At 40.8% G+C, this 14,380-nt stretch overlaps 1 protein-coding gene across 2 annotated transcripts; it reads left to right on the top strand.

Annotated features, from left to right (window-relative positions):
• Window positions 1–9,892: 9,892 nt before the first annotated feature.
• Window positions 9,893–13,262, top strand: LOC130722350 (transmembrane 9 superfamily member 12). 2 transcript variants are annotated; one of them, XM_057573043.1, is made up of 2 exons: window positions 9,893–10,049; window positions 10,705–13,262. In XM_057573043.1, the coding sequence occupies exon 2, from the start codon at window positions 10,795–10,797 to the stop codon at window positions 12,772–12,774; it is 1,980 nt and encodes a 659-aa protein (XP_057429026.1). In that variant the 5' UTR covers window positions 9,893–10,049; window positions 10,705–10,794; the 3' UTR covers window positions 12,775–13,262. The 2 variants fall into 2 exon arrangements, with proteins under 2 accessions (XP_057429026.1, XP_057429027.1); XM_057573044.1 differs by having other exon boundaries at window positions 10,042–10,140.
• The last annotated feature ends 1,118 nt before the right edge of the window (window positions 13,263–14,380 follow it).

The raw sequence follows: 14,380 nt of genomic DNA, 5'->3' as shown, positions 1-14,380 counted from the left end.
CACACGGAAAATCCTCTCAATCTCCTTCAACTACTCCAATGCTCCATCCGGATCATGCTTACCCTTGAACATCGGTGGGTTCTCTCTTTGGAAGGTCGCCAAACTGCGAGATCCAAAATTCTCGTCAGCATTCGGCTAATTCTGCATAGCCTGAGCCATCGCTTGCAAAGCAGCAGCAATTGCAGCATCATTCCTTCCAGCCATCTTACCACTACAATACAAACATCAGTTAAAATGAAATAACAATACTCGATTGTTAGACAACTACGACTCGCTAACTTGGCCGGATGAACCGACCTGCTCTGATACCACTAATGTAACACCCCAATTCTAATCGGGATATATATTGCAAATATCAGAATGATAAAATTTCAAACGATCATGAGGCATTACATAATCACTTAAAACATCAACATAATACTCCTGTAACAGATACATAGCACATAAACTTGAGAATGGCTCATAGCAGACGAACATAAAAATGATGAACATAACTGCGTTAAACATAACTATTCCTGTGGCAGATAATTAATTTTTAATAATAAAAATAGTTCACTAAATCAATAAATAAACAGCGGATATAACGTCTTTAAAACTTAAAGAAAACATAGCATCTTGTTCACAACTTAACAGGAACAACTCCTCAATGATAACTTAATTCAACAACAAATATAACATAAACGAAACAAGCGTCCATTCCCCCCCGAGTGCTACGTATCAGAGCAAGGACTCCAACTCGAAATAAAGGCTATAGACTACTCCTCCTGATTACCTGCACGTTACCAACAAGGGTAACATTCAAACAGAAGGGGTGAGATATCGAGTATGCATGTGCATGAGGTACCAACAGGGCTTCAACCCTCATCACTAATTGCCAATTATTAGAGGCACAAGGCATAAGCCTTCATCACAAAACGCCAATATAGGCCATCACAGATTATGCAGATGCTATGTGACTTGAAAGGGCGTATACATCTCATGATCATCACTTCAACATGAGGCATTGCACCTATATCACCACATCACTATCATCGCTTAAAACCACATAATTTAGCACCTTATTCTTTTGGCTCATATTCAAGAAATCCTTAATCTTACTATAAAACACTAACGTTATACTACGTACTCAATTTGATTCATTCTAGCTTGCAGTAGGAAAGAAAACAAATTATAAGACAGCTTTAAAGTTCATATAGCAGTTCAGGAATTACGCTCACAGCAGAAACATGTTTCAGTAGAGATAGCCTACAGGATTCGTTACTTGTTCAAAAATTACAAATGACCTCAATTTGAAAAGCTAACAAAAAACTCTACCACTTTCTAGTTAATCAAAGAAATTTCTGGGCACATTAACAAGGTGAAAAATCACATTGAAGTTCACTGGCAGAGATAGCAGATACAGACCGCAGAAAAACATGGTTTACTAAACTGAACTTACAGACCTCGTCTCGCAACCGAAAATTATGTACCATATCATTCCAGAAAGCTCTTTCAAAGGCCTACACTTTCTCAGTTCAACACAACATTATTCGAGCACTCTAAACAGGCTCTAAAAGGCTTCGAAAGTCACGGTTCATACCAGGAAAATGACCAGTCCGTTTTATGTTCCAAAATAAGTGATTAAAGTTGTTTCTCATCAAACAAGACACAAAACCTAACAACCATGTTACCTAACAATCCTTATGTGCGTGATCATAAAGAAAATCAAAAGGGAACCTCAACCCAAAAACTCCTAGCATACTGTGGTTCTGCCCTCACCCCGTTCAATCACACAAAAGAAAATCCTAAAATCAATGGATTTCAAATCAGATTTCCAGAACATCATTAACAGCAACAATTCCACATCTCCCAAATCCCTAATATCATTCACCATAATTCCATTATAAACTCAAAATCCCACCCTTACCTTTGGATTGAGTGCAGCTCCCCGTTCCCGATCGAACTCTCAGAAGCCGATCTGCTCTCCCTCTCTTCCTGCTACTTCACGCACAACCTTCTTCCTTTTTTTCCTCTCCAAACCCTTCTTTTTCTTTTTTTTAACCCCCCCTGACTACTCTAATTATAATATACTATAATTCCAGTATTACTATTACCATCACAAAACTAAGCACTCTTACTTAATTAACATGCTACTAAAAATAATACTATTCTAATATTAATTTCTCCCGGCTAAAAATTAACAATTTCCCCGATTATTATTTAATAGACTACGGGCGTTACAGAAACGCGTCGTAGACGACGTGATGAGGATCAAGAACGGCGACACGTTTCGCCACCGCGTCGCGTGAGAGGTAGGTCGCAACGCGAGCAAGTTCATCGTGAAGAAATGGATCATTTAACTCCTCCTCCTCTTCCTCCGTCACCGCCTCCGCCTCCTCCTTCTCCGACGCCTCCGCTACCTTCTCCACCTTCCTCGCCGGAGCAGCAGAGGACGCCGGTGAATTCACCTCCGGCTTCGGGAGAAGAGACTCAGGCACCTCAGGCACCGATCTTCAGTCAAGATTGGAGGCGCTTGATTCGAAGTGTCGATGACATACGCCAACGAAACGATTACTTACAAGAACAACTGGAGTACTATCGTTTCGAGCAGCAGGACGAGGGGGAGCGTGAGGCAGAGATCGTGGCTGAGTTCGAGCCGTTCTCGGCGGCAGTAAGGGAAGTTGCAATTCCGGATAATATGAAGAATATAGTCCTCGAGACATACAGTGGGAAGGATGATCCCAAGGAACACCTGCTATATTTTAACACGAACATGGTAATCAATGCCGCTTCCGATGCTGTAAAGTGCAGGATGTTTCCGGCTACATTCAAAGGAACTGCCATGGCATGGTTCACAACCCTACCCCGAGGATCAATCACGAATTTCCGTGACTTCTCATCCAAGTTCCTCGTCCAGTTTTCGGCAAGTAAAACCAAGCAAGTGACAATTGAGGATTTGTACAATGTGCGCCAGTGCGAGGGCGAGACTCTGAAGCAGTATGTGAAACGATTTAGCGCCGCGTCGGTGAAGATTGAGGAGTCAGAGCCAAATGCCTGCGCCTGTGAAAACTGAATAGCAAATTAAGTCGCAAGCCCGCCTGGTCAATGGCGGAGGTTCGAGCACGAGCAAACACCTACATACTTGACGAGGAGGATGATGCTTTTAAGCGAAGGCGCGCGAAGGTAGAGAAAGATGGCGATCAGAGGGATGCATCGCCAGAGGACAAGCCGAGTAAGGAGAAAGCGGAAGGAAGCACGAGACGAGATAGGAAGGTGCGTACGAGTGAAAAAGTGTCGAGGGAACCGTTGTATCCCAAAAAGGAAAATTTCGAGCGTCGCCGACCTTGGCATCAAGCCGACTATCGCCGGTGAGAGGAGTCAGGGAAGAGTTTGAGTGCGCATCTGACGGAGCTGCTACGTGAGGTTAAGGCGAAACACACAGTTGAGGAAGGCGAGCAAGAGACAGGCCCGCCCCGGGCAGCGATAGATAAGACCAAGTGGTGTGAATACCACTGCTCAGCAGGACATGACACTGGGGAATGTTTTACTCTAAAGAACGAGATCGAGAAGCTCATCCGAGCGGGGCGTTCGCAGTTGAGTGATCGTGGTGATCTCTGGAGCGGAGAGCGGCAAAGAGGAAACCGGTATAATGGGGCCCGCCAGCAAGATGATCGTAAGCGAGAGGATCGCCGCCATACCCCAAACGCTAACAAAAAGGAAACACTTGCCACACGGAAAAAGGGGGCGGAGGAGACCTTCAATAAGGACCTTGAGCCGCCGGTTGGGACGATAAATACGATTGCAGGTGGTTTCGGTGGAGGCGGGGAAACGGCTTCGGCGAGGAGAAGACACGTCAGGGCAGTAATGTCAGTACAGCAATATGAGACCCCTTTCGGCTTCCAGCATCCAGATATCGTGATATCGTCGATAGATTTTGAAGGAATAAAGACGCACAAGGATGATCCGGTGGTTGTCATGATAAGGATAAACAGCTTCAATGTGCGACGAGTTCTTCTGGATCAGGGAAGCTCTGCTGACATCATTTATGAGGATGCGTTTGACCAGCTGGGATTAACGGATAAAGATCTGATGCCTTACATAGGGACATTGATAGGTTTCTCGGGCGAGCAGGTATGAGTACGAGGGTATATAGATTTGGACACAATCTTTGGTGTCGACGAGAACGCCAAACTTCTTCGCGTAAGGTTCCTAGTGTTGCAAGTTATGGCTTCATACAACGTCATCATTGGAAGGAACACACTCAATCGCCTTTGCGCAGTAATTTCGACAGCTCACTTGGCGGTGAAATACCCGCTGATGTGTGGAAGAGTGAGGAAGATCGTGGTGGACCAGAGAAGGGCGAGAGAGTGCTACAACAACTGTCTTAGCATGTACGGAAAGAAAGGAGCCGGCGAGGGACACAGGTGCCACGAGGTTGAGATTCTAGAAGACAAACGAGAAGGGTTGAGCGAGTAGGAGCAAAGGACAGAACAAGTCGTTGACAGGAAGGTAAAAAGGCAACGAGACAGTCAGAGTCAAGGCAAGCAAGGTGACAAGGCAGGAAGGAATGGGCAGTTTACAGACATCTTGGCAGAGGAGCGCTGGGCAGGAATTATTGACGACTTGGAAAGGTATAAATTCAATAGGGGGTGCTAACAGCTCTCTAAGGCCTAGCATAGCAATTTTACAATAACAAATATGACTCAAGTGAGACCCGTGCAAATGTCTTTGGTACCAAAGTTGTTATCCTTAGCGGTACCACCGCGTCCACTCCAGACAAATAACCACCAATAAAGCCCTCGCTCTAGGCTTCAAAACCACTCCAGTTTTGGGACAAGTCACTAGCCTCCACGAGAACTAGCAAACATTGCCTCTTGACAACTATGCAGTGTATTGTGCAAAACTCAACTAACATATGCATATTCAGACCATCTCCAAGTCTTAATTATTTTAGCATATTCATCACCAGCTCAACAATTCACATCATCTCCAATTTCACAAAACACACACTTACATGTTATCAATCACACAACTTGCAATCACAGTAACTTAACATCTTAACACATAAAATCAATTCAGATATAACATCATATAATCAACTATTAAACAGATGTAAATTAAATATAATTCATATATAAAAGGTTCTGCAACTATTATACAAAAACTGGATTCTTCCTAATTTTCCCCAAAAACTCGTCATCTCCATGCACCATCCCCTCATGAGCGAGCTACCGCGCGCACCACTACCTACATGCGCCACCTCCCTAGCGTGCAACCCTCACCATGGTCGCGCGCCACCGCGTCTTGCGCATCACCACACGCGCGCACCACATCTTTTTTCAAAAACAACATTTACACCTAAAATGACTAATTTTGTTCAAAACGGTTATAAACTGTACAGCAACCTAGGCGAATTTTTAAATACCTCAAATACACTCAAAAAAATCCAATATTTTTATCATGGTTCCCTATACACGTTTTGTAAATCCCTGTAAATTTTTAAGTCAAAATTCAAAGTACAAAATTCAATAAAACTCTAACACTAACAACAGTTTGTGAGAAACAAGACAGCTTAACCTATCCTCACTAAAACGCATATAACTCGAGCTACAGACGTCGGAACGACGTGAAACCGGCGGAAAAAGTTTCATAACAGAAAGGGCTACAACTTTTATGAAGACTCCTTCTTCAAATTTGGTCATTAACACAGCTCGAAAAAGGGTTCAAGAGCTCGTAAATTTCCCGCGTGCAACCCGCGCATCATGCGCACCTATCTTCTACCCCCAAAATTCATCTTAAAATCAAACCCTAACTATTTCAATTTGGGAATTTATGCATCCTAGGGTTCCTAAATCAAGCTTACTATCATTACCCACTATCATACTAATCCATAGAACATGAATCCAAACCCTTACCTCTTGAAGATCAAAGTCTAGGTTTTCTTCTCTTTTCTCCTCTCCTTCTTGCTTTCCACGTGTTCTCTCTGTCTGCTAACTTCTCCAGTTCTCAAATTCTGATTTCTCTTTTTTTCTATTTCACTCTTATCCCTTAACTAGTCATACTAATGGGCCCCACTCTCAATTACTCACACAAAAACCTAACAACCTTATTTATATAAATCTTATACTATATCGCATAAGATTTAAATAATAATCACATATATCACTCATATATAATTTAAATAATTTACTCACTCCATATATAACATAATCAATTAATTATCTAATAAAATCACATAATTCATCAAATTACCATATAACATAATAGTAATTAAAATAAAATACTAAATAACCAAATAACGAAAAATGGGGTGTTACAAAGAGCGTTTATTTGGGAAGTGAGAGAGGGAGGTGGTGGAGCGTGTTTTGACTTCGTGGGAGGGTTTGCGAGTAGATGGGGAAGTCGACGGCTGGCTCGCACGTAGTAGGGTGGGCGAGGTGAGGTATGTTGGGATGGTGGAGACTTTGAAGGGTGCATTCCTTGTGGAAGGACTGGTGGCGGCGAACCTAAGGTACTTGGGGGGGGGATCTTGTGTTGATTTCGGCTCCAGAGAATGAGGACTTAGAAGCTATTCTTAGGGGGATAGGGAGTGGGTCGACAAGACCTTTCGATCCGTTGAGCCTTGGAGTAAGGAATCATTTGTGCATGAGGCGATGATTTATTGGGTGAGGTGTTATGGTCTTTCGCTGAACATGTGGAGGAAGGAATGTTTTGATTATGTGTCGCAGTCTTTCGGGAGTATCATCGATGTGGATGATTCAACAAGAGCTTCCTCAGAAGTTGAATTTGCGCGCGTGAAGGTGAGCACGACGATGCATGGTTTTCTTGCTAAGGAGGTGAATGCTCAGATAAACGATTTGAATTATGCGATTCGGTTGATCGAGGAACCGATGCAACGAGAGTTGGGGCCATGTTGGTGTCATTCGGCGTGAAATGGTGATGATGAGACAGAGGTATCATAGGAGGAGGATGAGGGATCAGATGGTGAATCGGGTACTAGTGACGATGTTGACGACTTTGCTGATGGGTGATGGTTTGGTGCCTGGCGGCGCTGGTGTGATCTGGTTGATGCATGACAACCCTAGGGTAAAGGTATTCAACAAATTTGGCGTGATTGTAGGGGAGGCCACAATGATTCAATTGTTACTCTAGGAATTATGGAGACTGGTGAAGCTAACGATATTTTGAATTTCCCTATGCCATAGGGGGTGAGGAGCTGTGATTTGCCACGTGCTTTGGGTTTAAAAGATGGTGGGGTCGGCCACAATGATGTGGGCGTTGAAGTGACAATTGGGTTAGTTTCTGGGTGTGGGACCGGTGGACAGATTCCAAATTTTGATGGTGAGGAGTATGTCAGAGGGGGAATTACCTCGGGTTTCTTCCAAGGGTTTCGAAGTCAATGATGGAGTGTATGTGGCAAATGGTAATGAGGAGGTGGGCCAGGGAAGTAAACATGTGAGGGATGTGGTATTGATGGCTCGAAATTCAGCGGGTAAGGCATTGGCGGTTCAACAAGGATCAATTGGCTCGCGGGTGGCAGGTCATTCAGGTGTAGCAATTTTAGGAGCTGATTCCCGACGTTTGACTTTACAGGTATTGCTCTTTAATTAAGTGATACTTTGTTCGATGCTATAGTGGCCACTATACTTTGGCTCGCGGGTGGCAGGCCATTCGGATGTAGCGATTTTAGGAGCTGATTCCCGACGTTTGACTTTCCAGTTATTGCTCTTTAATTAAGTGATACTTTGTCTAATGCTATAGTGGCCAATTGAAATAGAAGGTTTTGGGTGCAGAACTTAGAAACTGAGGCCAAGAATTTCTGGGTGCTGGGGAAAGAGTTGGGGGCTTCTTTTGTCAGCAATGATGATGAGGTGGTGGAGAAATTAATTGAGAAGGAGAAGAGGGATCACAAGGGTTGGGCAGAGATGGCTAAGGGTGTTGGAGGTAGGGGCGACCAAGGTGGTTCTTGAAGATCTTAATTTTTAATATTATAGGGGTGGCCAACGGGGTCAAATGGAGATATGTTCGTGATATTGCTATTAAGAAACAGATAGAGATGCTAATTATTTAAGAGACTAAGTTGCAGGAGGTAAGCTCTAGACTGTACGGGGCACTTTGGGGTGATGGTGACTTTGAGTGGAAAGCATCTCCATCAATTAATAGAGCGGGGGACTTGATTTGCATTTGGAACAGAGGGTTGTTCAAGCTGCATGATTGTTTTATGGGGAATTTCTCGGTTCGATGGTTTTGTGGGGAGAGAATGATTTGGCTTGTATAATTGTGAATGTGTATTCTTCTTGTGATTTGGAGGAGAAGCGTAGGATGTGGTGGAGTGGAAACTCCGGTCGACAGTGGATGTGTGGTACAATGGTGTGTTGATGGGGATTTTAATACGGTTAGATCAGTAGAAGAGAGGAAAGAGGTGTTAGAGGTGACAAGGCATGGTTTTGTTGAGATGGTTGAGTTTAATATTTTTATTGATGATATGGAGCTTATGGATATTCCGATTCACGAGAGGAAAGTCACTTGGTTTAGGCCGAATGGGCAATCCATGAGTCGGTTGGACAGATTTCGGTTGGACAGAGTAATAGTCACACAACATGTTAGGTGGCTTCGCACTGATCGAAACCACTGCCACTTGGATCATCGACAATCCCTTGATGCTCACCTCAACCCTTTTTCCATCGTCGCCAAATATCATGATAGACATCATCAAAAAATCTCATAGGAAGATCAGTGAGATTTGCTACCTCGTCTCAATGACCCCAAGGATTTGGGAACCAAAAGCCTCATTCTTTACCTCGACGGTGCAGAGAAACTGGAACTTCCACAGATTTGCGCTTCATCTCCTCTAGATTTGATGTATAACATAAGTAATATACACTTTAAAGTGCATTAATTAGTGTGTTAATAAGTGTGTTACTAACGAAGATTGTATTTGTCTTGTAGTGCTCTTAAGTCATCAGTGGCATCATCACAAAGAGGTTAGTTTTGCTTTGTTCCCAGGGCATGCTCTTAAAGATAGGTGTCAGGCTAGCTGTCATAAGTCAATGTTGTACTGAGGACACTCTACACTGGGAGATACCATACATATACTGCATATCACCTAATCCTTCAACAGCAACAAAACTTACTCAAGAGCGAAGAAATATTATATCTAACCGATGACTGAGTTTAGGCTAATAGAATTTTGTAATATAGTGTGTTAAACAACGATAGTGACCTTGTAATGTGACGGTGTAACATGATATGTTAAACAATTATGATTTTGTTCATGTTTATGTTTTTATTGCGTCTATTTCTGCTTTTGTTTATGTTTTTGGTTTTTTGCACTTTAAACTGCGTAGGTCACACACATTAAATTGTGTAGTCCACGCAGTTTAAAGTACAAGCGAAATTATCTTCAATTGTGTTTTTAGATCTTACGTGTTTAAGGAAGGTAAAACTAGATGTCAGGAGGTGGGAATAACAATTTTCAAAAACATAATTAATGAGGTTCTCTTATGCATTTGTATTAAAAATGTAATATATTAAATAAAATGGTATGTAACAATTTTGTAAACAATTTTAATATATTCACACCACTCTTTTTCTTTTACACCATAAAATTTAATATACCAAATTAAATCATATGTTATTATTTTGCAAACAATTTTAATACATACACACCACCTCTTTCGTGTTATTTCTATCTACTTTCTCTTCCTATCACTTTTTTCTTTTCCCATCATGTCCTCTATTATATATTTCACTTTTTTCGACTTGATTCAACCACAATTGCACCTTTGAACCTTAAATCAGTTTTTTGAAAGTATCCATGTGTTGTTACTATAATAAAATTGTTGAAATAATCGAGTCCTTTCCATTTTGTTTGATTTGGTTTGAGTCTTATAATCTCCAAGAATCAAAGATGGAGAAAGGCATAGGTGGGCTGGTCCACACCACAACCTGACCCAACCCAAAAAACGCATGTGAGATTCCCCTCGAACTATAGATCTAAATCTGCGTTTGGTTGCGTTGTGTTGAAAAATTGAGATCGATCTCTCTCGACATAACGCCAAAAATCCAAGGTGGGTTTCTCCTTCACTTGTTTCTCACTCTAACCCTCTCTCTCTCTCTCTCTCTTTCTCACACACATCACTTCCTTGCCCAGATCTCATGGTTTGCGTTTCTCTCCTTCTTCTACTATTCCCTGTTTCTTTCGTTTTCTTTTTCTTATCTCAACTGCATATCAATTTCGATGTTACTTTATTCTTCATGCTTTCTTTTCATTCAATTGTTTCGTTTCATTCTTAATGTGATTGCTATCTTTGCTAGTTCTTTTCATTTCATGTTACAACTGATCTGTGTTGCTCTTTCTTCACTTTGCTTCATGACTAGTGGATCTGATTTGAATCCTTTCATGTTATATATCAATGCTTGAGGGTTTTATTTTTGTTTAGTTAAATTAGTAATTATAAGAGATCATTGATATTAGTTCTTGAATAATGTAATCTATATTTCAAATTAGTTCCTGAATTTGAATTTCGTCAATTTTGCAGTCAAATCACTCCTCATGCACTTGGGGACCAACATTAGTTCAGGAGATTTAGGCTTAATTTTAGTTGTTCAGGAGATAATACTACTGATGCCGTAGTTTTTATGAAATTGATTTGATTAATAACTCTTTGTAACCTAATTTTAATGGCTTTGGCGTCTAATGTTGTAGTTTTCACTCTTATGTAGATTTGAATGCGTTCACGGTTGGAGTTAGCTTGGATTTGCTGAAAGCTTTCAGCGTCTGCTGTTTGTTGTTTCTTGCGTTTGAGGAAATAAATGGAGTTTCCAACTCCGAGGAAATCCTTGATCTACTGGGCTTTTGTTTCTCTCGTTGTCTTTGCCAATGTTAGCGATGGATTTTATCTTCCAGGGACCTACATGCACACTTACTCCAATAAAGAACCTATATTTGCCAAAGTCAATTCGTTAACTTCTATTGAAACTGAGCTTCCGTTTAGCTACTACAGCCTCCCTTACTGCAAGCCCCCTGGTGGCGTAAAGAAAAGTGCTGAGAATCTTGGGGAACTTCTTATGGGAGATCAGATTGATAACTCACCCTACCGTTTCCAGATGAATGTCAATGAGACAGTCTACCTCTGTACCACATCGCCATTAAATGAGCACGAGGTGAAGCTACTCAAACAAAGAACGCGTGATCTGTATCAAGTGAATATGATCCTTGACAACTTACCTGTTATGAGGTTTACTACCCAAAATGGGATTAAAATCCAGTGGACAGGGTTCCCTGTTGGGTACACTCCATCTGAGAGTGGTCCAGATTACATCATTAACCACCTTAAATTCACGGTCATGGTTCATGAGTATGAAGGAAGAGGGGTTGAAATTATTGGGACTGGGGAGGAAGGTTTGGGTATTATTTCTGAAGCTGACAAGAAGAAGGCATCTGGGTATGAAATAGTTGGTTTTCAGGTTGTCCCTTGTAGTATTAAATATGATCCTGAAGTCATGTTAAAGCACAAAACATATGATAATATCTCTTCTGTAAGCTGCCCTGGTGAGCTTGACAAGTATCAAGTAATTAGAGAGCAAGAAAGGATATCATTTACTTACGAGGTTGAATTTGTGAAAAGTGATATAAAATGGCCATCACGTTGGGATGCATATTTGAAGATGGAGGGTTCTCGTGTCCATTGGTTCTCAATCCTAAATTCACTTATGGTTATCTTATTCCTAGCTGGTATTGTTTTTGTCATTTTCTTAAGAACTGTAAGAAGGGACTTGACAAGGTATGAGGAATTGGACAAAGAGGCACAAGCTCAGATGAATGAGGAGCTCTCTGGATGGAAACTAGTTGTGGGTGATGTGTTTAGGGAGCCTGATTGCTCAAAGCTTCTCTGTGTGATGGTTGGAGATGGGGTTCAGATTCTTGGAATGGCTGGTGTTACTATTGTTTTCTCAGCACTTGGTTTCATGTCGCCAGCATCCCGAGGTATGCTACTAACAGGGATGATCATTTTATATCTTATCCTGGGAATTTCGGCTGGCTATGTCAGTGTACGTCTCTGGAGGACCATTAAGGGAACATCAGAAGGGTGGAGATCGATTTCCTGGTCTGCTGCATGTTTTTTCCCTGGAATTGCTTTCATTATCCTCACAATACTGAATTTTATTCTATGGAGCAGCAACAGTACTGGTGCTATACCCATTTCGTTGTATTTCGAACTGTTCTTCCTCTGGTTTTGCATCTCAGTACCTCTTACCCTCATTGGAGGATTTATGGGGACAAAAGCTGAGCCCATTGAATTTCCTGTGCGGACTAATCAGATTCCAAGGGAAATTCCTGCACGGAAATATCCATCATGGCTTCTTGTTCTTGGTGCTGGAACTCTTCCATTTGGAACCCTCTTCATTGAACTTTTCTTTATCCTTTCCAGTATCTGGCTTGGGAGGTTCTATTATGTGTTTGGTTTCCTGTTGGTGGTTCTTCTATTGCTGGTTATCGTCTGTGCTGAAGTTTCAGTGGTTCTCACATATATGCATCTCTGTGTGGAAGATTGGCGGTGGTGGTGGAAGGCGTTCTTTGCTTCAGGTTCTGTTGCACTATATGTTTTCTTGTACTCCGTCAACTACTTGGTTTTTGACCTGCAGAGTTTGAGTGGACCTGTCTCCGCTGTCCTTTACCTTGGCTATTCACTGCTAATGGCAGTTGCTATCATGTTGTCGACCGGGACCATTGGCTTCCTCATGTCATTCTACTTTGTGCACTACTTGTTCTCTTCTGTGAAGATAGATTGAGGTTCTCCCTGTTATCTCTCATAAACTAAGCAAAAAGTTCAGTTGATGTAACTTCTGCTGAGTTCTTTTTGTAGCTTGTTCGCTTCGCAGAATGTTGAGTGGGGTAGACAGATACTTCATTGATTTCCTTGAATAGTTGTCAATCCCTTTTATATTTCAATGTGATCTGCATCTTGTTCCCCTTCTACTTGTTTTTAAGTATTCAACTAGATTTTGAGGGCATTATGTTTCAACTACACTAGGATAGTTAAGTTGCTTCAGGAAGATATAATTGCTTAGATTGTCTCATCTCATTATTATAGAAAAATGTTTGATGTATACTTTCAGATTTCGTTGTGATGTTCACTATGCTTCTGGGTGTTAATTTTTATATTTTCTTTGCATTCAAGGATAGGGAAGGCGACCGAGTATTGTACACTATTTGAATGGTTTTATTTGAACTTAATTGTCCACAATTTTGGCTTTGTATTATACTATTGTTTCATTTATTTCTATTTCTATTTTATTTTGTAGCTGGATGCTTGTAATTTTGATTAACTATGCTTCTGGATATGTAAATATTGATTACATGTAGTATTTCTACAGCAATCAGCTTTACATCATTACAACTGAGTTCAACTTTTTGGTATAATAGCCTGAGCCATGGTCTCTGACGAAGTTTAGTAATTGCAAAGTCAAAATGCAAGTAGCACCAAAGTTTTTGAGCATGATTGGAAATGTTCTGTTAAATTCTTAAACAGAAACAGTTTTTCTTTATGGCTGTAGTTCAGTTTTCATTGAGTCATGTATTTCTCACGTTCCTTTTTTCAATAAATTTATTGAAAATACAGTTATATCATGACAATGTTCTATGGAAAGGAAAGGGGGAAAATTAATTGTTTGGCAGCATCCCTCTCAAATAGTGGTAGCTTTTTCTTCTCTTCTCGAAAGGTTACACACTTTTATAAATGTGTTTGGATGCACTTCAAACCTTCCTGGAATCACTTAAATTTAAATTTGAAGCTAGTTTTGCACCTAACATTGTGTGCACCAAGTGTCCAAGTCAATTCAAAAACAGTAGTAGTGCAATTTTGCAGTTTGCTATCTGATGTTATGATTTTCTGCATTGCTATGTTCACATTGTTTTTGTTCATTCATGTAGGTAGGATGTTATAAGTTATAACCTTTTGTTCTCTCTCTTATAATGTGTAAGTTGTGGTATAGTAACAAATGAACTGTCTAATTATTTTTTACAGATTACTTTGTTTCTGTCAATCTGAAACTAAACACTTCACCCGAAATTGTATTATGTGAGTTGAAATTAAATTTTCAATAATCAAATACGTGAATAATTTGTCAATCAATTATGTTTCACACCAATTAAATTAAGAAGAAATTGCATCTCACACATCTTTGAAATAGAGTGTAAAAGTCATTTATGTTATGAAATGAAGACAATAAAGTGAGAGGGTGAGAGATGAGAAGAGAGAAGCAAGAGTCAAACAAGTAATACTGTGGAAGGAGGGGTGTGTTGCTTGGTGAAACCACCCTTCTATATATAACATTAGGTCAAGGCAAATACACATGGGCCAAGCCCATAGACTTTCTAGCATAGCCTAAACACCTA

This window comes from Lotus japonicus, chromosome 6 (assembly GCF_012489685.1).
Source record: "Lotus japonicus ecotype B-129 chromosome 6, LjGifu_v1.2".
In the NCBI taxonomy this organism is placed as follows: Eukaryota; Viridiplantae; Streptophyta; class Magnoliopsida; order Fabales; family Fabaceae; genus Lotus; species Lotus japonicus.
The sequence above is the reverse complement of the archived record's forward strand: the minus strand, read 5'-3'. Positions and strand labels throughout refer to the sequence as shown.